Here is a 27,686-nt window from a genome sequence, read left to right on the forward strand (position 1 = left end):
CCTTCTGTGTCTAGTGTGTGTATCATGTAATATAGTGAAACACTTGCGAGTGGTAGTGTAGAAGAATTCCGTCCGGTTTGTGTTCAGTTTTAATTGAATTTTTGTGTATTTAATTTAATTATTTTATTAATATTTTTCTTATTGTGTACATATTTTTTATTGTAATTGTTCAAAAAAATTAACCTAGTGAATCATGTTTCGGTATGAGTGTCATTGGATTTTGGACGATCTTTTACGTACAATTATATTCGCGGTGGCAACGTTTATACACAAAGGACATCAAAGGAACGTTTGAGTAGAGGTGAGTGTGAAGTAGAGTTCAAAGGCTTAGCTATTTCGCTTTGATGTGGTTGGAGAGGTGGTCGTGCGCGTTTCTCCGTTTAACTCTGCACCCTACCATCAGCCACTGTTTTCACCCTATCAACTACCAATCGGCCCCTTCAGTGTTTATAACATTAGAGTCCTTTGAAGTCTCCCTAAGTTCTTTTATATATATTTATATACTAGAATATGCACATATATTTGTATATAAATATAATAATATGAATGTATGTTTATAATTTGATTCTGTTTATTCAATGCATTTTCAGTGTTTGTGTAGGTATTCAATTGGTGTGATAATTAATTTAATTTAAAAGGGTTCCTAAAATAAATACTGCTATACACCAACAATGGTATGTTCGAAAATATTTTTTTACTATGATTTCATCTCTTTTACCCTTTCACAATTAATGTTTGAGTAAATCCTATATAAGTAAATTGCAACATTTTAATACTTTATAATCCTTTTATTATTAATAGTTTGTTAGTATAAATTGATAAAAGTTATTCATAGGTATGTCATTCAAATTTTTCAATCTGAGTAAGGAAATATAAACTAAAGAAAAGCACTTCTCTATTAATATTTTAATGTATATGCTTAGTAATCTATCTGTTTTTATTTTTAATATTTGATTAAATTAAATAATTGAAACTTATTTGATAAATTTTCCTTTAATCTTGACGTTTAAAATTAATTATCTTACCATTCATGATATATTAAGGATTTGCAGTATATTCATCCTATTAATGTTGTAAACATAGAAATTTATTTGAAAAAGTTTAATTGTATAAACTTTATTTTATTAGACATTTATCTCAGTACAAAGAAGTATAGTTAATTGTGACACTTGTTTCATATGTTACATAGAATAGAAAATAGTTTTATGCTTGTAGTCATTTTCAATTTTAATTTTAAAATAAATAAATAACATCTTAAAAATTGAACACATTTGAAAGCCACAATTTTCTTTTTTTAATGTATAGCAAAAAAAAAAAAATAGCGATATAATTAAAATTGATCACCTCTTGCTAATATTATTTTAAATTAAAACTATATTATAAATAATAATTTAAAACTAAAAAATAATTATCTCAAACAGCCACAAAAAAATTACTAAAATCGCAGATACATATTTTGGGAAAAATGTTACTATTATCAACGCTAAATACATACTGATAGCAAGTTTGCCATTATTTTAATATCATATAAATTTTGTGATATTGAAATAATGGTTAATTTGCATAGAAAAAAATATTTGGGCTAAAAATTTTAAATTCTCTATGAAATTTGTTCAGTGATTTTTTTTTAAATATAATTAAAAACTCATCATTAAGCACAGAGATGTATTTAATAACATTAAACCTTAGGTAAAAAGATAAAATTCCCTCCTTTACCCATATTCTATAAATTTTTAGTATTTCATTATTAAACCTATGTTCAATTATTCTAATGATAGGGATATTTATCTTTTTTCATAAATACTATATAATTTTAGTAAGTTATATTCTAGCGATTGAAGTTATTTTCAAGATAATCTTAAAATAATAACTATATAATTTAAAGAGTTTATATTTAGTTATTAATCAAGCTTTTAAACCTTTCAATAATTAAAAGAAATTTTAAAAGTGTGATTTATATATTTTTTGTAACCCCTTCATTTTTTTTTAATTTCAGTAGAACTCTGTATAATATCTTGATATTAATTATTTATATTGTTTGATATTGTATGCGTATTCCTTTCAAAATGATTGTGAGCTTTGTAAAAGTATTCCTAAACTGTTTATTTATATAACCCTAGGTTTACCTATTGATATATTCTAAAATAGAAGTACATAAGATGTTTTTCTGTTTAAATATAATAAAATAAAAATAAGTTGAATTGTTACATATAATTATATATATATATATATATATAATTATTATATTATATTTTATTGAATTTACTCTAATAATGAAATAATTACTAAAAATTAATGGAGATAATATATTAACATTAATTATTATTTGCAAATTCATAGAAATTTATGAAATTGTACTCTAGCATTATACCTATTTAGGGTCCGGTAGCCAGATTTTTTAATAGACCCAAGAAAAGTTTTTTCTTAAAAACTATTTTTGTGTAAATCAATGTTATTTATTACAACACAAATAAAAACTGGTAGATGATAAAAAAAATTAATAATAATATAACTAATTTTTTTAAAGCTATTTTACTATTTTACCTAATTAGGCAAAATAAAAGACTAGTTTATTTTTCTGTGTAGGACCCTATTTTTCGTGGTATTGAGTGACCTGACCCCCTTACCTCCTTCTTAATACAAGCCTGCTTTATCATAATCGTAATAAAACCTTAATGCATCTATTTTGTGAAACCCTGACTTCAATTATTACATGATCTGTACAAAAGAACACACGGTAGAAGCCTACAAACTTCTGTAGATGCCATACAAGTCTGATAGGCAAGTGTGTGTGAAACGTGATTGGTCACATGATTTGATTTCAGAGGAAAAACTTCTCTCCAAATTTATTAAACCTCATTCTCTCTTTGATGTGATGTTAGTGGCTACTTCACATCAAAACAAGCTTCTTTTCAACATTTTCTCTGTCATACATTTTCATTATTATTAATAATATATAATATTATGGTAGTAGACAAATAAAGGTTTGAAAAAAAAAAATAATAACTTTCTTGCCTAAAGGACTTTAGTCAAGTTATTTATTAAAAAAGTTTAAGTGGTCGCTTTTGGTGATCTTTTCAATATATATATTTTATATCGTCACCTCTATTTAAGTGATAATGTCTAGATGTTTCTTTATTTCCCTCCCTTTTATTCTAGATTACTTGATGTTGGTTGGTACTCGATTAAAAAGTCGTTGGCTTCTGTCACATCAAAGCCAAATGATAAACTTCTGAGAACAATCTACTCTTTGCTGTCAACTAATGGATATAAGGCAAAATAATTACGTAAAATACTTCGTTTTATGTTTATCTTTAGAAATCGTGTCAATTATCTCCATACTTTAATTTATACTTAAAAAATGAATAAATTTTTTATATTTACTCAATAATACTCTATACTTTATAATATAAAGTTACCGATATTATATTAAGTTTATTTAATATCGGTAACTAATATTCACCGAAAATTCTAAGGAAATCTTCATATAAATCAATAAATTTATTTCGCATAAAATTCAAAGACATGATATATTATTTTATTTCGTTTATGCTAAATAAAAAATTAGTAATTTAACAAAAATATATTGCATGAAATCCAGTTCAACATATTTTATTTAAATTTAACTAATTGCATTAGAATTTTTTTTTATTACTGGTTGACGAAAGTAGTAATGCACTAATATATGTAATTTTTTTTACTCGGAAATCGTATACTTTTTTTGCCTAATTAATTTTTTACTTCTGTTAATCATACACCGATTAAGATTATTATTATATCAAGGCAGTATACTTGTTACTAATATTTAAAACAATTGGTTATACTGTTTTATCCGTTAAAAATAAATAAAATTTGAGACACACTGAGGTTGTTTGTTCGAACATGTGGCATCTCTAGTCTCTACTGGTGGCCGTTTGCACACGGTGATTTAACTCTCCATCTCTTTTCTCGTATACACGCGGCCGTATTCTTTCTTGTCCCACCACTGCTACTCTCCCTTACCTCACCACTCGCCCGTTGGCCATTGTGTAGCGATTGCTTTGATCTGTGACCGACACGTATAACCCCGCGGGCCTCCATCGCCGTATCCGCCACTGCAGTCATTGCCGCCACCGCCCGTCCATCGGCAATTCTTTCTCTCTTTAATAAGTCCCAATACACAAACGCAGTCGTCATTATCTCGTAATTATAGAGAACCCGTGGTATGGTATGGGTCCGTTCATATACGTGTATGTATATTTATGTTATACGCGTGTATAGCTGCCCTTACTCCTATCCCCCTGCACCTATGTAATTCTAGCTGCGTTCGACCACACGTTTACGTGTAATTACCCCTTTTAAAGTTGTTTTTAAATAGCATAACGTCCGCACAAGTCTTAACACTTAATAAAATCAGATTGTTTGAGTCAGATATTGTGTTTTTATTTGCCTGAAACTTTATCTGACTTTCCGTCGATATAAAATAGAGTTCAGTCGTTAAATAATATCATTTCCTGTAATTGGAGATAGTGCGTTTACGGATGTAGAAGTATTGATACTAAATACTTTTATGAACAATTAGAACGAAACCTTCTTTGAATGCTTAATTGTCACATATTTAAGTTAAGGAAAAGAAACCAAAAAAAAACTTAGTAAACTCCCTGTATCGTAAAACAATAAAAAAATACATTCCAGATAGAGCAAGTTTAAATTTAAGCCGAGCCTTATGGTCAAATTACCGACCGTGACTGGTTTGTTTTTTATTTTTCGATTCTCGTTTTCTTTTTACCTTCAGACAAATCGTATAACTTAATACACAGCCAATAAATGTAAAGGTATAAAACATCATGTGTATGATAAAGTGTTATGTGAAAAGTAAGGCGCTGATCGCATTTGATCTTATTTGATAAACATTAAATTTTCATATTAATTTATTATTTATTTGTATCAAGTGAATAGTGATGACAGAAGTTGATTTTTCTTACCATACTATCGTAGGGAATGTAACATCTTAATATAAAATTGTACTTGTATCGAAATATTTTTTAAACGTCAACAAACTATTTGTACAAATTTATGTAAAAACAAATTAATATTAATTTATTTATTAAGAATTTTATTATGTCGAGTATTTTTTTTTTTTTTTTTTTNTTTTTTTTTTTTTTTTTTTTTGTCAAGTTGGACCCTTAATGGAAACTTAATTTTGACTGTAAAACTTAAAAAGAGTAAAATGAGTTTTATTTTAAACAGATAAAAAGTGCAGTTGCGTAATGCATTTACGAACATTTAATGTAATACATTTACAACTAATCCAATATTCAATTGTGTACAATTTGAACAAAATGTTTGGGAATGTCACTTAATTTCTTCCCTCCTTAAAAATATTTTTATGTAAATCAACATGGTAATTTTTATAATTTTTTGGAGAGCTAATTTCCTTCTTAACCCCCAGATTGCACCTATGATGTGTATCATTTAAAATTTATGTTTCCAAAAATAACTTAACTATTAAATTGATGAAAATATCAATTGTTACTAAACAAAATACGTTATGAAGTAAAAACTTAAATGTGGTTTGACTGATTTTTTTGTAACGCCATTCAATTGTTTAGTTAAAAAGATATATATTACCGAATTATATTTTCGAACACTTTCTTTTACCGATTAAAACAAACGCACGGAAGGAACTTGCTTTTGAGTTAAAATTTAGGTATTGTGGTATGGCCATGCCCCAGTTGGTAAAAAGGAAGGCATAGTTGTCGGCCAGACACACAGATATTCACTGTCGTTTGTTGTTAACTCAACGGCGGCAACGATGGTTTGGTATAGAAATGTTGTTTGTGAAGAAGGTTGGGTGGGACCGTATCTAACGCACATAATACCTGGTGTGCATTCTTGTCAGATTATTATTGCGAGAGAAGAGAAAAATGAAAAAAAAAATACTACACGTACAGATACATTTGTGTGTATATATATATATATTGTAATGAAAGAGAAATAGCCATCACCGACAAAACTGGTCTGCCGGTGATGTCCATGGCGAAAAAAATGTTAAACGCCGATTATCATCTTTGTATTTGTCGGCGGCATCCCTGTACTGCCGCCACCGCTACATTTTGTCCATTCTTTATCGGAAATTATATCCAACCATCGTTTTTTTTTTCATGTCATCTGGAATGTCGCTAGTCGTATCGTTTAATGGCCAACGACAACCGAGAAATATTATGAAAATACTGTAACTTTAAGAAAATTTTGCCGCCTTCGAAGAAACCTATTTTTTAGATTTGAATAATGTTATGTGTGTTAGGTGGTTTTCTGTTGAAGAGATCAAATAATTCTAATAAATATTTAAAACTGCACGAATATATTTACTATTTTTTTTTAAACAACAGTGAATTAAGATGACAGTATTTTTGTTTTGTGATCGTAATAAATAACACTGCGTACATATCAACGAACATAGTACTTATAATACAAATAATAATGAAATATGAAAGAATGTGAGATCATAAATTAGTTAAATTAATTGATAATATACTCTAGGCTGTTAGTGCAATGAATTGGAATATTATTCACACGTTAAAACCTCGAAATAAATATTCTATCTTAAAAAATTGTTGCAAATTTTAAGTACACCACTAAAGTTGTAATAAGTTCGGAGCATTTATTCTATTTTTTATTGGTTTTTGTTCCAGTTTTACTGTGATAGTTTTATATATTTTATAACAGAAAACACCTTATAAGAAAAAATGTTTTTTTTATTATTCTTCTCGATACTATTTTATAACAGAAAATTCTACTACAAAATAATATTAATATGAAATTGTTATACTACGGGGCTTATTGTCTGTTATAATCTACTAATTGGGTGACACTAAAAAAATTTAAATTATTTCATGAATTTTTTCTTTTATTTCTTTTTAGTTGTAATTACTTTGTTAATCTATTCCCATACGTTATAAGGATGTTAATTTAATCTATTTTTAAATTGAAACGTACATTCATAATTCACTTGTATAATAAAAAATTATATACTTAAGACAATGACTGGTCGATAACAACTTTTTAATCATTATTTCAGTTCAGAATATTTCTATACTTGAATAAAAATAGTAGTGCTGCAGAATGAACTGTAATGACAAAAATTACATCACCCGCACTTCGCATCCGGTCCTCAATTAAACGTTAATAATTTTCGAATTACTGGTTCAATAGTTGTTGTCGGTCCTATATTTTGTTAGTTAGATATTTTTGTATTCTATAAAAGCTAGTTTAATATGTACGTAACCATTTAAGAAAATTAATTTGACACAATTATAATGTATATAAGTTATCATTAAAAATAGTAAGTTGGTACCTTTGTAAAGGATAAGGTATAGACCTAAAAATATTTCAGTACTGTTATTATTTCAGGAGATATTTAGGGATCAACAATAAAGCAATCAGCTTGTAAATGTATATAAAAGTAATTCACAATTATTTAAAATAAAATTTAGAGATGACTTATAAAAGAAAATTAAACCTTTTCAATAAAAATATTTATCTTTTCAGAGGTATCACAACATTTTTTGAAAATTATAGAATACTATTATCTTTATTTTGTTTATAGTGTATAGTTATTTTAATTTATTATTCGTTTACTTCAATAATACGTTTAAATAATTAGTCATTTTTAACTAACTTTTATGTAAAAATGTTATACTCTATTAATGAATTGCTTTTATTAATGGAAAAGTGTTGTTTTTGTCTAATTAATTAGATAAATTATCGTTAAAATTTTTTTTTTAATTGATCTCATCATAAGTTTAAATATTTTATTTGTATGCTACTTCAGCGTATAGTTTTTTTTTTAAATCTTGAAAAAATAAAAATTGATTTAGGCTGGAGACTGAAAATAACGTTTCAAAGTGTTGTGAGCAAAGAATAACTTATGCACCAATTTAGTAAAAATTAATGATATTACTTACAAGAAAAATTCTTAAAAAAATTAACGTAATACTCACTTATTTTCATGAATTACAAGTCATTAGGTACTTAAAGTACGACTATTATTTCTAAAATAAACTGCACATTTTTCTTTTCTTTAAAATGTGTTCATGTTAAAAAAGGATGGTGAAAAATGAAATGAATCTTCAAACACAGAAATAAAGTCCTTTGACATCTGAACTCTCTTTGATTCAACTGTCGCGTTTACTTTTTTCTTTTTACAGTTTACACCTTCCGGGTTGATATTTCGTTTTCATTAAACTCTAACGCATTTTCGTGTTTTTATTAATCTTTAACACGGAGTCGCATGCTGTGTTGAATACTTCTTTTTCCTAGCACAACGCGGTACTTTCAAAGGATCGCCAGTCTTTTTTGATCCTTTTGTGTAATATTTAATCTAGGACACGACGAGGCTTTATATTATTTAATATCGTTGTATTCCGATTCGTAAAACAACTCTTTAAGCTTTGTGCATGAAAGTCGGAGGAGCATCATCAATTTCAGTGTCGCGACAACAAGGTCTGCCGCCAATGCTTGGGAGGAGTGAAGGGAAGGGCGGAGAACTTTTAAAGCGCGAAAGAAAAAGAGAACCTTTTGTCGTCGCAGTCCTTACCAATGACTTTCGGCATTCTGTCTCGTCCGCTCCTAGTGTTGCAAAGGATATTTCCTACGTTTGTTAGTTGTACAAACGCTAATGTGTAGTGTATACTATTCAAATGTTGTACACACATATTATGACCATGTTTGATGAACACAAAATGTGTTGGAAAAGTTTTCGCGCGGTTATTGCCGGTAAGAGATGATCTTACTTCGTTTTAGACAGTTATTTTATTTTTCACCATATTTTTTAGTATAGCGTTTTATAAAAATTTTTTCAATTTTTTTTACTATAAATTTAGCATGCTATTGTTATTAAAACATTAAGATTATTTTAGTGTGAGTATTAGCAACTATAGGCGTACACTTGGACTAAAATTTGGGAGTGTTAAAATTACTGACCAAAAGATCTAATAAGAATGTTCTGTAAAAAAAACTACGTTGATTGGGAAAATAATGAAAATAATCATTCAATTGTAATTAGTTAATAGTTGGTAAAATAATAGTTCATCTATTAAACGTTTAAAATAATTATATTACTTTAAATAGTAATTTTTGTTTAAACGTTTTGTAATTAAAACATGACCTTTACGACTTATTTACACATTAATACCTTATAAATTGTGATAATAATTATTAGGGATAGTTTTATTTTTTGTTTTTACTTCACATTAAACATTTTCTTTTCTGTATTTTATTAATACTGTAAGTGTATGATATTTTATAGCATGAATAATGATTTAACTCAATCTTCTGTAGTACAATTATCATTTTGTTAAAATTTCATGTTAAAAATAATTATTACCATCTTAAAATACATTTAAAATCATATTTTTTATTATTATTTATCACTAATAAGACAAAAAGAAATGTATTCTTTATTTTTTTCAAAGTTTTAAAAAGCCATTTTTTTTAGACTTTTTATACTAAATTTTGATAGTTTGATATCAATTTTTTAGCTAAATACTCAATTATTTACAAACATTTTGGTACATAGAGTGGATAAGGAATGCGGGTGGAGTATGCGTTATAAATATAAACCAGTACGAATTGTACCCACCCGCGTTCCACATCCATTCTATGTACAAAAATGTTTGTATCTCATTGAGTACTAAAAGAATTGAAATCGGCCCATCAAAATTTATTGTAAGAAAAAAACCAAAAAAAAAATTTATAATATTAAAAAAAGATAAAAAATATGTTTTTTGTCTTATTAGTGATAAATAATAATAATAAACATGATTTTAAACGTAGTTTAACAATGCCAAAATTTAAACAATATCATTGAATAAAATTATAATTCTATTAAAAGTTATAAGTATTATCAGTTAGGTCTAAAATATCTTACATCCAATTTTAATTATTAAGAAAGTAAAATTATATATATAGTGATCGGTTTATAATTCTTAATATATTAGCTAACAATGACTTATTAGGATCTTTCCTTATAACGTATAGATATGTCAAATTTATTTTTTTGAATAGTTATATACATATTTAATTAACTTATAAAACAAAAAATTATTTAATAATAAAAATGACTAGTCAATAACAACTTTTTTTTCCAGTACTTTGGATGTTATTCTTATTATACCAAGAAGAGTAAGGCCGGGAAATGACTAGCGATAAAAAATGTAGCTTTCAACTCCTTACCTTAATTTTTTACTTTAAATTCTTAATAACTTCTGAAATACTGATCTAAAATGTGTAAAAGATTCGTTATTTTCTATATTAGATTATTTCCTATATCGGTTTATAATAAACCGATGATTCTGTATAGTATTATAATTTTCGACTTATAGGTGTATAAGAAATATTACTGAGTAAATTTTACTTTCTTAATCATTTTCTTTTATATATTCGGTAGTTTTTTATGTCTTGCTGACATAAGGTATAAAGACTAATAACTTTTAATGCATTAAACTTTAAAATAAATTAGTAGAGAATGTGTGTATTTCTTAAGCTAATTTTTTTCACGTTATTTTTATTGTAATGTGTTCATTTTTAACCTAAACTAATTTTAATTTTAAACACCAATTCATTTTTCCCTGGGGAGTAGAGGATAAATCACCCCGATTGAAAAGAGTGGTTTTGTTTATGTCATTGGCATCCCATCTTGGGGTTCTATTAACTCTAATGTTAGTAAAAAAAAACATCTAAGTTTACTAGTAAAAATACAATTATCTTATTTTTTCCTTTTCTAATCGGGTCTGGTTGTCGTTTCTGTAGGATAAGAGATATACTACATTTTCAAGCGTTTTCACGTTGGAGACAGCAGTATAGTTTGTCTGTTTTCTTGTGGTGTACCTACAAAGAGACTGTGGAGCTTTGTTTGTGTTTTATATAAACCGACATTGCCATTATACCTTCTATCAGGATAATCGAACCGAACAAGTAGTTTTAGTAAAATCTATAATGCATTAAAAGAATTTATTTTCTCTTGAATTTCTTAGGGGATATAGCCGCAAGTATTCTCCTTATTATTTTCTTTCAAATACTACATTTAATATATTTTTTAATTATAGTGCTTATTGCACACTATATTTTTACTTCGGTATGCGTATTGTGTTGTCAATCTTGAAGATGAATGAAATCTAAGTAACTCCTCGTAAAACTCATTTTATTTTAAAATGATCACGGGGATTATGACTTGTTACCAGATCTATTGATCAATAAAATTCATGTGTTATTAGTAACAGTTTTAAGTTTCAACTTTAAATATAACAAAATATTGTTTAACTAAACTGGATTGTAAAACTAGAATAAAAGTAGTAAACAGTTAAAAATTTAATTAAGTTATATGGTTTAAAATTAGAATATTTATAATTATCACTGGTTTTTTGTAATACAATTGATTATTTAATAAATAACTAACATGTAGAAGTAATTCAAATAATAGTTTAATCTAAAATCAATTTAACATTTCAAATTGCTAACATTTTTCTAATGCGCTTAAACTAGTCGAATTTATTACTTTAAAATTGCATTTTTAATTTATTTTAATATTTTGATTATTTTTTTTAATAAAGAATTTTAATGTATATTTATTTTATTGTAGATCTGTTAGATTAAAATTTTTATGGGACGTTTAAAAATTATTTTACGTATGCTTATTTGAAAAGTATTGTGTTTGAAAATTTTTAAATTCTTTATTATTTTTAAGCATTTAACTTTGGAGACAATAATGTTGTGTTATAGTCGTAGTTTTAAAAGAATGAAAAGCTTCAATATATATAAATTGTGTTTACAAAAATATAAAAGAATGCCTTGTGGCCAACAGACTGTGCTTATTGGTATTAAAAATATTGTGCAGAAATAAAAATAAATACAAATATCCAATTTCGCTACAAACGTCTTAATATGAAATACACATTAAAAATATAATAATAATACAAAAAATAATTCAATTTCTATTGTGTCGGAGAAAATATAAAATTTTCAAATGCAGTACGAGATTCAATTTGTATGATTTTATTTTGTGTTTATCCTATTTTTGTTTTCAATGCAATAGGCTCTTCTGTGGCTTTACTATTTCTTTTCTGGTGCCGATTGCAACAAGAATACCGATCGTTAAGTGAAATTGAATAGAAGTGCATTTTCCCGTGCACGAACATCATTTCATACATGTTTCGAGTTTTCTTTGTTATTGCTTAGTCTATATTTTTTCACCGTCTCGTTATCAATAGAATTATAATCCAGACCGAACGAATACGTTATCTATAGTACACTGTAGTACATCAGAAATATTGCTTATTAATCGAACAATAAAATATAGATTTTATATGTCATATAATAAGATTATAAACTATAAAGTCTTGATCGTTATCAATTAAGGTAATGGTATTCCATTACTCTTAGTTACGGTGCTCTTATGTATTAAACTTTTGGAAGAAAAAAAATTTTGATTTTTTAAATTGGTAATTCACTATCAATTTTAATCATTTTATCCTAATATTTGATTAATTTTATATTCTTTTATTAAAAATTTTAAAAACTTATTTGAAACTGATAATGTAAGTGTAATTGTACAACATTCATTTATTTTTATGTTCGTTGAAATTATTTAAGTGTGAAATAGTCACCATAGCATAGGATTTTTTTATTCTTTCACTGTATTGTGCAACTTGACATTTTAATAAGATTTTTATACGTCAATATCGATGATCTAGATATTTTAAGAGTATTCTCTATTTGTATCAAATTTTTTATAGCCTAAAGGAATATTAACAGAGTAGCTAAAGAGGACAGTAAACCTCCCCAAATTTATGTGATGACTTAATTTATTACTAAAAATGGTACATTTAGAAGGATTTTGAGTAAAAAAAAAAAAAAAGGAAAATGTCATAATAAATAACATTTTACTTGAAAATAATAAAAAAATCCTTAAGCCTTCTATTTCCCGAAATAATATAAAATAATGGTACTTTGGAATTAAATACTTATTATTGTGATACGAAAAATCGCTCAGTTTACATTTATTCCATACTTAAACTTCTTTTTGCTAAATATTTCACATTTATTTTTGCGCTTTAGATCATCGATGTGTCACAAACAGGATAAAGTGGGGGTGCACTTTTTTTTTAATGCGAATTATACATTTTATAAAAATAATATCGAATATCTTGTACCATGTGATTTCAACTTATTCAATATTGTCAAAATCTGGCACTTTTATATATACTCTGTACAAATTTTCCTAGTCATCAATTATCCTTTGATGTAAATACATGTCTATTAAATGTGGTGTTTGAGAAGTTTATTCGTTCAGTTAAATTTTTTCAAGTGTAATAACAATTTTACGTTTAAGTCTCATGTTGTTAAATCAATTGACCCTTTGACTTTTGTATTATCAAAAGCCGGTCAATGTTATTCAATTAAGTTAGGCGATGATTCTAGTTGAAAATTTTATGATTTTCTCTTTGAGTATATATAGTTTTTATTTGAGGCCAAAATCGCTTAATATTTTGTTATTTTACCAGTATTGCTTATAAATGCATTTTAATTTAGTAAATATTTTGCAAGTAGAAAGATGTATTGACAGTACTTATATTCTATTTTTACCTCGTGGGGGTACACATTGCGTCCGCACAATTTATTTAAAAATTATTAAATTTATGTGCTGACATTTACTCGAAAATCAAACATATGCACACGCTCGGTTGTAATAAATTAATAAAAATATGAGAAATAATCGAGAGAGCTGCAACTATAGAAAATAAGGAAGGGCGATGGAAGAGTGGTGTAATTTTGTAATGAACACGATGTGGCGGCGTTTTAGCCAGCGTCAAAGATGCCGACCGGCTTGTCTAAAGTGTTTGTATGGAAGAAGAGGTTTACGGTGTTGGCATTATGGTGAGTTGTGGAAGTCGGATGGGCCATACGTCGGCTGTCGTGTATTAAACGATGTAGATGAGGTGTGGTGGAGGCGTAGGTAACCGGTGCAATAATTACATGTGGCCGAGTGCCCTCCGGTTACGCTTCACGGTAGAGTGAATTGTAAATCTTGTCCGACGCGTATCAACGACATATTCGGCTTCTTTTTATGCACAGTAGAGACCTTCAGCAAGTTTAAAATGTATAATTATAGGCATAATATTAATATTTTGTATTACTCGTTTTTATTCAAAAACAATAAAATTTTATTTTCCCCGTGCCATCAATTTTTCAAAAGTCAATATTTTCTATTTCTGTCTTTAGTTAACTATTAACCCTTAGTTGAACGTTTAGTGTGTTAAATTGATCGAATATGATAATAAACAATTATTGGTACTTGCATTTTTTTTAAATTTCTTTTCTTTTTAACTATTTTTGAAATATTTTTACAACAATATTTAGTTATGCAACGCGAACTACATTAAATTAATATTATCTCAGGATGCCTTGCTGCTCCATAATTAAGTCATTTTAGATCATATTTGAACTGATCAGTACAATAAATAAAATACTGATTATATATAAAAAGCGTTTATTTGATAAAAATTACAATTTCTTCGATATACATTATGCTCTATAAAATAAATTGTTTTATTTATTCTTAGGGATATAATATAAGTAAATCTTTTATTCTATATTAAAATAGCTGCTATAGCAAAAACCATCTTTGCGCTAGGTTTTGTGAAAAATTAATCAGTTCAACGTAATATTTACCAACCCGAAGAGGACAAAGAGAATTTTGTCACCGATTGTCCGGACGCCTTGGGGTTTATTATTTCATTTGCATTTTCTATATTAAAAATGTATTTTCATAATTAATAACTATACGCCTTAAATGTAAAGGAAATGTTTAATAATAATATGATATAATTTGACATATGAATCTTTCATATATCTAAGAAAAACTTAGTTAATGGAAATCCTAATCAAAAATAAACTACAAATTTTTTCTTAACAGCTTACAATTTTGATTTTAAAAAGACCCAACTTTGTTGTTGGTATATACAAGATAATTTATAATGAACAACATAATTAATCGATAAATAAAAATAATATTGAGAATTCTTTTTTGGTTCCTTTAAGGTACAAATGTTTTTCAATTTCTCAATAAAGTATTTTTATGTTTATCCTTAATACATTATAAGGGTGTCAACTTTATTTTTTCACGTGGTTACTTACATAACTAACTAGCTTATTTATTTAATAGATAATGAACTGGTTTAAAAAATCACTGGTTGATAACAACTTTTGGACCAGTTTTTCAAGAGTTATTAACATTTTTATATCTAGGTGGAAGGAAAATTGTGGCCGAGAAATGACTAGTTATAACAATATTAACATCCGCGTGTCACCTCCAGCCATAACTATAAAATGTTAATAATTTTCAAATTACTTTTCCAAAAGTTGTTATTGACCAGTCATTAAATTATTATTTGAATTGGTCATTTCAAAAACGACATAAGTCATTAAATTCAAATTTTTCAAGAACCAAAAAAAAACTCAATTACTCCAGAAATTCGAATTTTTTTTCACTTACACCTATTTACAAATTTATTTTTAAGATCTCTGATATTCATAATCCATAGTTTTAAATAGTCTAACTTTTACCAAAATGTATAAAATTCAGATAAAACATATTTGACTTACGTTGTTTTTGCAGTCAATAGAAATTTATAATATTCAATCTAAGTCAAGAAATAAAATAAAATAGATAAATACAGTAATGTTAATATTTTTACACTAACTGAAATAATTTTTATTTTAAATAAAAAAATTTAACTTTTTTTAACTTTACAAAAAGTAACAAAGTTTAAAAACAACTGATTGAAACTTAACAAAAAACAATATAAAATAAACCATTGCACATTTCATAGTACATATTATTTTACAAAAAATAAAATATTTCTTTTTTCTTAAACAACAAAAACTTAACTTTTTTGACTTGACAAAATGTTACAATACAAGAGCATTTTTGAATGAAACTTGATAAAAATTAAAATACAATTAAAAAATCTAAACTAACATTAAATTATTAAAAACAACTGATCAAAACTTAATAAAAATAAAAAATACGTTAATACATAATATTTTTAAAATTGTCATGGTACGTAATCATATTCCCCATCAAGTTCTACATTTTCAGCTTCCATATTTTGTTCATCAGCAGTTGGCCATTTATATATTTCTTCATAAAATAACCTATGCTCCTTGATTATACTTTCTTTAACTTGTCTTAAGTTTTTAATTTTTTGAGAGTTTATTGACATTTTATTACACCTTGGCTATTGGCAATGCTATATTGTTATTTGTTAATTTTAATAGTTTGAATGTGTGTTTTGATAACCCACCGATAAAATTATGTGTGAATACAATACCTTTATATTTTGTATTATATTCGAAACTCATGTATGTGGATGGGGCAAAAGATTTTGGTCTTTTGGAACTTTTTTTCCAAATGTCTCAACAGATAAACATGTCTTTTTGTAGTATGATGGCCACCATTTTTTAAAGTCGTAAACTTGATCCGTCTGAAACTTTATTACTTTGAACTTTTCACTGTATTCATTTACTATTTTAATATATTCATCTGGCACATATTTACGATCATGCTTTCTTATTTTTTTTTTATAACTCCAAAATCCCGATCGTTAGGTAAATATGTATGACCTCTTTGTGGGAAAAAGTGGTAAATCTGTCAATGTTAGCAAAAATCGTATAACGGTATTAATATTGTTTTGGCCCGGGCAACCATCACAAAAGAAGTATAATTCTTTTATATCTGAATTAATATTGTTATTTATATAATCTAGTAATATAGAGCACACATCGTTGGACCCCTTGCAAGCTTCACCCTCATGGTACATGTAAAATGTAGATTAATAAATACTAAAGAAATAAATACTACTTGAATGAGTCAAAAATATCAAAACTATTATTATTTTAGAAGAAATTTAGCCAACAATAAATAAATCACTCTGTATATTAAAATGTAAAATTTTAATTTTTTTAGGGAGTGTCATACACAAATTTTTGACATCTTGTCAAATAAATGTAATAGTAAGCGAAAATAAGGTTTTATAATTGTATCTAAAATTCTGACTATACAGTGTGTTTCGCCGTGATTTACTAATTTGACTATATAAACTATTGTTACAATTAATAAATCACGGTAGAACACCATATGTTTATTTAAATATTTTTTATGTGAGTTGTACGTAATCTACGTAAACCCTGCGTAACTTTCTAAAAAATACAGCCCTGATGTTGTATATGTATTAAATATAAAATAATGATAAAAACAAAGTACATAAATAAACAAATAACAATCTTTCTTTTATTCAGTAAAATGTATAAAAATAAATGACAACTTATATTGTTATAACTTATTAATATTGTCGTCAATACTTATGTTTGCTGCGATATTTATTTTTATTATAAATTTTTACCCGTTTTTGGTAACTAGTCAAAATTTTATTTATCCTGAATAATTATAAATGGTAGTATACAATTAATATTTGTCAGAGGACATTTGGTACAATTGTATAGGGCCAACTCAAAAGGGAGGCCCCTGACAAATATTAGTTAACTTTTGAGTGAGCTCTGTATAAATGTACCAAATGTCCTTTCATAAATTAGGCTCTGCTGACTAATTATGTATGTTGTCGTTTAAAAAATTAGGTCGATACCTTTATAAAATACAAGGGATGAACGTAAAAATTATTTTATGATTGATAAATTTAAAAGAAACCAATAAAATCACCCAATATTATTTTTATTTTCGATTAAGTGATTTATAAAAAATCGTCTGTATAGTGGCATAGAAATATTTTTCGTTTTAAAATGGAATAGGAGTATTCCACCAGTATTGAGAGGATTAGTTTCCCCAATACTTAACCTCCGTTAGAACACGTTACTAATTTTCATACCAAATAATACAATTTATACTGGTTAATGATATGTTTGAAACAAATTAACAAAAGTTGCTTAGAAATCGGCACTCTAATAATAAGTAACCTAGTACTATACTAAATAAATGAATAGGTCTTGCATTCTTATGAGTTTTTTTGTGTTAAAAATTAATTAAAGCAATTCTTTTTTTTAAATAATATTAATTAATTTAGTCATAAAATTCTGTCAATATTAAAACACATTTATGAAAATTAAAATTTATATTTATTTAAAAAATAAAAGTTTTTTCGTTTATATATTTCATTTATTTCTAAATATTTTTTGTGAAAAAAATTATCTTAATATTTTAGTAATTCTTTAAATTTTTTTAGATTACTTAAATTTTAGTAGTTTAATTATAAAGCATGTTAATCTTTCATTTAGACCACTATATGTAAAATAATTTTTATTCTTATAATTTGTTTAATGCTTGAAGTAATTTTTCACCATCATTTATTGAATTACTTGCTTCAGTAGATACTGTGATATTGGTTTAAAAAAGATCTTGTATAAAGGATGGAGGATCTCTACCTGGCCTCCTGCCACTCATATTTCATTGATAGACATATGAATTGATTTAAAAAATCATAATTTCCTCTACTATTGTATTATATATAAGACCCCACTTCTAGAGTGCATATCATATTTTTATAATTTATTGTTCTCTTATTTTCCTATTGGATATTTATTTGATATCGATTAAACGGGTGTTTTTTTAACTGCAGTATCCATAACGTATGTTCTGATTCTGCGCAATACCGCTTCATCGATCGTTAACATTAGAGTCCGGTTTGCGTTGTTTGCACCCATATTATATTTTTATTATTATTCTTTTTTAAAGATTAATCTTATTTATATATTATGGAGTTGGGTATGTATTGTGTACAATTTATTTTAAAGTATTTGTCTCTTTTATGTTTAATAATAATATATATTATTGGTTATCCATCCAAAGTTTAATAATATTGTATTTAATCATATTACAGTAATAATATAACTAAGATATATTAATTATATATATTTATTAATATTTATAATTATGTATTATAATAATATGGGGTTTAGAGAAATTTGAGTTCTTATTTTGTTTGTTTGTGATTTTATTAGCAAAAAAATCTAACAATCAATTTTTCCAAATGGCAGCCATTTTATTTTCATAATTTAGTAAATTACTTATTGGGCTTGTCATTAAAATACTTTTTTGTATAACAAATTATGTATAGAAATCATTATTTTATTTGTTTTAGTGCTTTATCGAAATGCCTGTAACAAAAGTAACAAGGAGCTTGATAAAGATAGCTCCTTATCTTTTGGTATGATGAACAATAACCTACTTATTGACACCGCCAGACCTAAAGTTTTACTGGGAGAAGAGTCTGAGCGAAACTCTAAAGATAAGCTCTGTGCGGGTCAAAAGTATCTTTATAATATAAGTGGTAAGTATTGATGAAAAAAATTATTAATTGATATAGTAATTTTTCAAATTTAATTAAATATACCTATTTATATAATATATATATATTAATTAATATTAATATAATTTATATTATATATAAATTAATATATTTAAATATACCGTATGTTTAGATAATAAATGTTTAAAATGCAGAAAAATACTATCAAGTTCAAAAAACTGTTCTTGCAACATTCAAGATTATGGTAAAAATTAAAATAATAATTATTTAATAAGTGTAATATAATAAAAAAATTTAACAGAATATATTTTAGATAATATATTCACTTTTAATCTCTAATTATGAAGATATTATTTTGTTTTCACTTATTGCAAGCTTTTTTTAGTGTAAAATTTTATCCCTTTTAGATGTTTTCTAAGAATAAACTTGATTTTTTTTTTTGATAAAAGTACTTCATATTTTTTAGATATTTCAAGGTAATGTATTATTTTTTATGATTTATAAAATCTATAGTTTGTAAAGAATTTATTATCCAAAACTCTAAGATATCAAAATTGTTTTTGTGATTTTTTATAATTTGGTTAATGAAGAATATTTTCTCTTATGTTTAAAAAAAACTGAGAGCAAATTTAATCAAACAGGATTGTTTTTTGAATTCAAAATTGCCAATTTATAGAGCTTTAATTGAAATTAGGGATTTTTTTTTTTTATCCAAAACTATTATATCCTTCTTTTGGAAAATAACAACAGATGAATAATGTTTTAATGGTATGAACTGATTTTGAGTTGAAATTAATTTTTCCGTGTAGGTTAATGGATTTCATTACAAAACATTATGAATAAAATGTTTTAATATAATTAAAAAATAGCTTAATATATCCAAATGTCTTAGCTTGTCTGAAAGCATAAATTTAAATGCTCAAAAGTAATTTTATCATAAATGTGGACATTTTTTTTATGGACCATTATTCATGAAGTTGTATATAAATAACTTAAATTTCTTATTGAACTTAAGTAAGTTTATGTCTCCTGTAAATACTTTTATATAGAGTGATTCTCTAACAAGGATAACTTAAGGAAGTACAGTAGTTGCAAACAAGTTTTATATTTAAATTAAATAAACAATTATGATTTGAGCTTTATTACATTATATAAATTTTTTATTTTTTTTTTCATTCACAAAATATATTAGTTTAACAGATTTTGAGCATATTATAAAAACATAAAATCAAAAGTTTTATATTAAAAAAAGAGATGGTCAAAGAACTTTTATTTATTGTATAAGTTTCATTTTTATTTTTTCTAAATGGGTTTATGAAATATATTTTTTTATAAAGATAGTTTTTTAGTGGTTTAGAAAATGAATTATGTTACTGGCGTAAGTCAGCTGAAGTAATGTAATTCACAACAAAATCCTAACTCTGAAAAAGTTCTAAGCTTTATCCTTTTCTCTCCTAAAAATGTCTACATATGAAAATAGTGATATTTAAAAGTAATGACTTTGTGACTAAGTTTGCTCTTTCGTTAAACTTAAACTTTAAAACTACTTTCAATAAGAGCATTGCTCCTACATTTGATTGCTTAATACTTGGTCAGTTACTGACTCAGTAAAAATTTAGATATTATAAATACGGGTTTAGTAAATATTTAGGAATTACATGGAAAATGAGAATGAGAGACAAAAAAAGGTTCTCCTGCAGCTTTATTATAAATTGTAGAAAAACCTGTTTTATGCTTCATTCAAAAAATGGCAGAGTTTTAAGCAGCACAAATAATGAAGGAGTGTTACTAGCGTAAGATTGAAATTTATAAACTAAATAAAAAGCAAACTTTGCCACAATGTAGTTTTCACTACTTTAATAGGCGAACTTTTTTGGAAGGAAAGAGGATGGAATTTTTTTACAGTTAAATTTTTGTTGAGGATAATTTTTTTATAAAAAAGCCAAACTAATTATGCCTAATAATATAAATTATGGCACTAGAAAATAATTAAAAATTTACTTTGTAATTGTTTGTCAAATATTTTTTATTATAAAAAAGGAAAAACATATCATCTTAATTAAATTAGTCAGTCCTCATTAATCAATTAATTCAGTAAAATACATAATTTTATTTTGTTATTAGGTGGTCATGGTTCTCGCCACGATTACGAACCAGCTGATGGTGACAGTGGGGATCATGGTTCATTATCTCCTAATGATGCCCCAAATTCTTCTGGGCCCATGTCATGGGCTCGAAATTTAGATAGTTTATTAGCTGACCCTGACGGTGTAAATCTCTTTAGACAACATTTAAAGCTTGAAGAAGAAGCTGGACAGGGTCAGCAATGTAGCAAAGTGCTTGAATTTTGGTTGGCATGCCAAGGATTATATGGTCATACTGATCAAAAAGCTGATAAACTACGTTCTATAATTTATAAGTAAATATTTTTAGGCAATAAAAAATCAATTAATAAAGTTATTTATTTATTTTTATTTTTTTCAGAAAGCTTTTTTTGAAAGCAGATTTAGGTGTTAATGAACAGTGCAGAATGCGTGTCATGCAGAGAGTAAAAAATTCAATGGCAACTAAAACTCCTCTTCCTAAACATCTTTTTGATGAAGCTCTTGTTCAAGTAGAAACATTTTTAAATGATACACTCTACCCAGCATTTCTACAATCTGAAACTTATATTTCTTATATCCGTTCATTAGATTGTGGCATAAAGTTTGTCTTCAAAAAATCAAATAATTAAATATTTAAATTTTTAACTATTATTTTAATTCTTTAGCTTTTATGATGGAAAAGTAATTAACCACATACCTGACACGGAAGAAAAAGTTATACCTACTAGATATCGAGCTCCACCAGAACGAAATCAACCATTGATGACCCTCAAAGAAGATGCTGAGTTATCTAATCAAGACCTTAAATCAAAAGATTTTCCTATGAAATTAACCCAATCTCTTTTACACATGTCACAAAAACAACGCTCTCACTTAGAAAAAGGAGAATTTCTGCAAAGGTAATTTAAACATTAAATATTTCAATTTAGCATTAAATGCATGGAAATTTAAAGTTGTTGGAGTATTGTCTTGTTGTCAAGTAAAATATTTTGTAAATATAAAATCTAATCTAAGTATAATTATAAAATTTGTAGGTAAACTATTTATTTTCTTAGTTTTTGTTTTCAATCATGTTAGAGTAACTGCATAGTTCTAGAGTGCACTTGTAGCTTATATCATTAAAAAATAAAAATTTATTTTTCAATTAAATAAGATCACAATTACTTTTAAGTTTCAAATATTTTTTGTTAATTTTGTATATGAAAAATAATTTGTTGTTATTGTGTTGTATTGCATCCTTTTGCTTGATAACTTAATTGTAGAGCAAAGACTTCCAAAATGGGCATCTATAATCCAAATCCCAGTACTCCCTATCATCAATCTTGGTGGGGTACTAAACCCAGAGCAACGCATGTGTCTTATAATCCAACTTCAGCTCAGGATAGTGATTTGGCAAGTTTAAGTGAAGCATCAGTATCAACTGATTGTTTAAGAAGGTAAGTCTTATAGTTTTATTTGAATTTAGCTATTTTCCCTTTCTCCAAAAAAATTGTAAGTACTAGTATACCATGTTATAAATGTAGTAGTTAATTTTAATGTTTATGTCTATTAGGCAATTAGCTGAGTTAAGAGATCCAAAAACAATAGCAAAAAAAAGTGCTCAGTTAGAAATGAAAGAGGTACAAAAGTATGCACGCAAAAACGTTGAAAGTTCAATGACAACTGCTATTATACCTCGAACAATGAGAGAACCGCAATGCATTGTGCGTAAATAAATTTTAACCTCCTTTTTATTAATATTACTTAATATGTTCTACTATTTTTTTCTTAGACTCCAGCAATGGAACCTAAAAAATTTGCTTCTATCTTAAGTGAAAAGCTTGAAAAAATAAAACAGGAGCGTGATATTGAAGAAAAATGGGATAGTAAATTGGTTAAAAATCTCTCTGAGGTTTGTGTTATCATAAAAAGTTATAACTTATTCCTCCAAAATTAAATTTTGTTTAACATTATTTTTCAGCTTAAATTTGACAGTGAATCAGGCAAGATAGATGACCCTAAAATGTTGGATGAAATATTTAGAGCATCATTAAAATTACCTGAAGGCAGTGATGATGAAATATTAGGTGTGTTTAATTAATAAATGATAAAATTTATACCCAAATATGAACTACTGATATCTGTTTTACTATTAAAAATAAAGACTTATATTTTAAGAAAAAGAATTGAATACATTATTTTATTAAAAATATATTATTATTTTTAAAGTTTAATAAGTTTGTAATTTTATAACCAAGACTGATTTTATCAAAATTCTGTAAAATCATGAAATTTATAAAACCAGCCTTTTTTAAGTTTCTGTTAGTAAAACATTTAAAATATAATTTACAAGCTTTAATTCATAGATTATGGCTTTATTCCAACTTTATTTATCTAGGTACTTTAAGTGTTTTATTTATCATCTTAATTAAACCCTAGATTATATTCATTAATGAACATAAATTTGAATTTACCCTGAAGAAATTTCTCTGTAATATGTGTATCTATATGAATATACTTAAACTAAGACTTTTAAAAAAAATTCATTTAAAATTTACGTTAAATTTGAATTTCTAGAATTGTTAATAAAAAATCCTAATTATTTTTTATAATATGCTTAAAATAATTTCTGTTACCTTGCTTCAAAAATATTAGTATAATATATTACGAGAGATTATAATTTTCTCTTAATTAATTATAATTCAATAAATAATAAACTTAATCGTATATAAAATAATACGTTTTATAATATTAATAAAATAACCTAATCAATGGCTATGTGTTGTCATATTTTTATTCCTAATTTACTCTCAATAATACTTTTTTTATTACTCTGTTTTATATCTTAAGTAATTTTTACTGAATATATTACATGTGTGTATTTAGATCAACATGTACAAAAGTATTTCAAATCTCCACCAAAATCACCTGAACAGTCATTGCACAAGCGACAAATGTTAGGAAAAGTTAACCGACCTGTTTTACAGTTAGCTAGTAGTTATTTAGCAGCAGCTAATCCTAATATGTCCAAACGGAAAGATAAAGTATGTGTTTTCAACTTTGTATTATTTATCAATGTCCTAATTATTACCTGTTACTAATGAGGTTATTATTTACTAGGATAACCGATTGTCTGGTTATGATAGTGGTAACTACACTGACTTTACAACCGACAGTTCAGAACTAGGTCGCCATCTTCCAAAGAGTAGATCTATCCCAGATTACCAAAATTCTCTTTCTAATACTGAATTTAGAATTTCAAGTAAGGAAATTAGTAATTATTTCCTTAAATTAAATTTTATTAAATATTGAACTTATTTTTAGGTCTTGGACGACATACTTGGGGCAGTCGACGTACAATGACAGATAGTGGTATAAGTGTAGTATCAGGTCAATCTCAAATGCCAACTAATGTGAATAAGATGAAAGAAGAGTATGTTTGTTTTATTTTTATATTTTAATGTCCAAAAAATTTTAATTTCAATTTCCCTATCAAAGCAGGTCTACTAACCGATGCATGATCTGGCTTCAAGAAAGTCCAATGTGTGCTGGTGATGCATTAGCTGATCCAGGCCCAGCATTTAGTTGGTGTGCAGCTTCCACTAACTCCATGACTACAAAGTCTGCTTCTCATGGTATGTGTTGAATATTATTTGTTTCAACCAACAAGTGATACAAAAATCTTCTGTTATCTAGTTAATAACAGATAATTTTTAGTTGGTGACTTAATGATATTCTTGAAAGTACCACAGAGTATTTTATATTGTTAATGATACTTTACTTATTAAAATAAAAAGTGACTACAGAACTGAAAAATAGGTGTTATAAAATTAGCATTGCAAAGATAGTATAATGGAAGAGATGAGGTTAGGTTATAAAATTGTATAAATAAAACTATCTAACTAAAAAAATTATTGGTCAAAGACAACTTTTGAATCAGTATTGATCAATATTTGTGTTTTTTCTTGAAATAGTGAATAGTTAAGTACGGTTTGGATATGTCTTATCAAATAAATTATTTCCTGTGCCTTACATCTTGTCTATATTGTAGTATCATTAAATTCAAAATAAACGCTGGTGCTCTTGGTCTTAGGAATATATTTTCAAAACATTAAAGAAAATTTTTTTAAACATTTATTAATCATTTTATCACTTGTTTATGTATAAATAGATTGTGGAAATGTAGAATGTGGAAGTAGTGGTTCCTGGACAAATCATATGCCTAGACAGCCTTTTGTTGCTGATCCTAATATGCCTCCTCCACCTTTTCCTAATACAGATAATCAGTTAATAGAAGCAGGTCGTAGGCTTAATGATCAGATAGTGAAGAAAAATCACAAACAAAGGTATACTTACAACTAATTATGTGTCTATTATATTTTTTTTTTATACAATATGAGATTAAAAAAAGAAAAACGTTTTCAGTCGTTTTCTATGAGTAGTTGGCCTCTAAAGTTAATAATCATGTAATTTTTTGCCAAACAAAAAACATTTTTTAAATTATTCCATTAGAATAATACATGGATCAAAATTAAATTTTAATAGTAATATTTAAGACGAGTACCTTACTTTCAACATAATATGTTGAATTTAATTTTTCAAAACATTTATTTATACATTTTTTTGAGATCCTATCATTTACTAAATTACTGAGATAGGGGAATAATCATCACATCATATTCTTATATTAAAAAACCTACATCAAATTAAAAATAATAAAATGTTTATTTAGATGAAAAAATAAAACTATGCGAAATCTCGTTTTCTATGAGTTATTGGTTATTAAAGAAAAAAATCATACAATTATCAAAAAAACGCCTAATTTTATATTATTTTTCGTCATTCTAAATTATTTCAAATTATAGCTTGTTTAATGTAATGTATGATTAAAAAAAGAAAAACATTCTGGTTCTCTATGTAATCAATTTTTTTTAAATTTGTTTGAAATATGTATTATAATTATTAACAATTATTTTGATCACTATCAGATATCAATTAATACTAATCTAAATGTCTGGATTCCACTTTACTGGATCCCTACTGCACTTTACTTTTTGGTTTTTTGTTATAGTTAATTAATCATAACTGCATTAAAGTATTTAAATGTTTTATAAAAATTTTTTAATATTTTGTTAATAATAATTGTTTTATAATTAAGTTGCATTATTTGGACTAAATATTTTCTAAATCAATTTGTTAAATTAAATTGTATAATTCAGATGTAGTAGTGCTTATTCATTTTTATACTTAATTAAAATTAGTCATTGAATAGCTGAGCTTATGATTAATTTTTTATATTTTCACCCAGAACTTCTTCTTCGTCATCTGGTCGTGGTTTGTTCTCAGAAGAAACTACTGTACCACCAACTTCATGCACAGCTCCTTCATCCACTACTGTTGTATATAATTTTAACGATGAAGAATTCCCATTTAGAAAAAAAATTGTTGGTCATCCAATCACTCTTAAGCAATTTATTGAGTGTATGCCTAAAAAAGGACATTATAGGTAAAATATTTTCTTATTTATTATATATTTATATATATATATCTTTTTAATGTGAAATTTCTTGCAGGTATTATTTTACTACTGAATTTGACGAATCACCTGGTACTGGAATTCAAGAAGAAATCACAGATGACAATCAAATTTTACCATTATGGAAAGGTAAAGTGATGGCTAGCTTGAGACTTATTGACTGAACAATAATATAGATTTTATTTATTATGTATATTTTTTTAATACTTATTATAAGAAAATGTGACTTGTATACTGTATAAATTTATTTGTAACTATTAATTATTGTTTTTTTAATACCTTCTGACTGAATTTGTTCTAAGGTAAAAATATATGTTTAAATATTGATGTGTAAATCAGTGCCTTAGTTGTATTAACTACAAACACAAAAATGTTGATAACTTTTGTAAACGAACAATAATTGTGTGACATTAAGGAAAAAAAAGACTTATTGTTTTGTAATTGAAAATAAAACAACTTTGTTTTTTTTTTATTACCATAATTACATATATTAAAAAAATTGTAAAGATTTGATATAAATTTTTTTAAATTTATGTACTTGTATTAACATTCTGCAGTTTATGTGTCATTTTAACACTTATAAGAAAGTTTTCGCAAACTATATATTGCATAGTTCTATGTGTATTTTACTTATGGAAAATATATATATATATAAGTAATACGAGAAAAGAATGATAACATGATCTTTTGCACCACCTTTCCCTTTGA

At 26.0% G+C, this 27,686-nt stretch overlaps 1 protein-coding gene across 4 annotated transcripts; it reads left to right on the top strand.

Annotated features, from left to right (window-relative positions):
• On the top strand, positions 1–27,579 carry LOC126896297 (axin-2). 4 transcript variants are annotated; one of them, XM_050668954.1, is made up of 17 exons: positions 1–301; positions 19,191–19,379; positions 19,531–19,602; positions 21,483–21,777; positions 21,843–22,064; positions 22,129–22,362; positions 22,726–22,899; positions 23,016–23,166; positions 23,235–23,354; positions 23,424–23,529; positions 24,329–24,486; positions 24,563–24,704; positions 24,767–24,875; positions 24,941–25,077; positions 25,614–25,788; positions 26,751–26,948; positions 27,016–27,579. In XM_050668954.1, exons 2-17 carry the CDS (start codon positions 19,259–19,261, stop codon positions 27,140–27,142), a joined length of 2,541 nt encoding a protein of 846 aa, XP_050524911.1. In that variant the 5' UTR covers positions 1–301; positions 19,191–19,258; the 3' UTR covers positions 27,143–27,579. The 4 variants fall into 4 exon arrangements, with proteins under 4 accessions (XP_050524911.1, XP_050524908.1, XP_050524909.1 ...); XM_050668951.1 differs by lacking the exon at positions 1–301 and adding an exon at positions 8,685–8,757; XM_050668952.1 differs by lacking the exon at positions 1–301 and adding an exon at positions 8,685–8,757 and having other exon boundaries at positions 24,944–25,077.
• The last annotated feature ends 107 nt before the right edge of the window (positions 27,580–27,686 follow it).

This window comes from Daktulosphaira vitifoliae, unplaced genomic scaffold (genome assembly GCF_025091365.1).
Source record: "Daktulosphaira vitifoliae isolate Bord-2020 unplaced genomic scaffold, ASM2509136v1 Scaffold_1, whole genome shotgun sequence".
Classification (NCBI taxonomy): Eukaryota; Metazoa; Arthropoda; class Insecta; order Hemiptera; family Phylloxeridae; genus Daktulosphaira; species Daktulosphaira vitifoliae.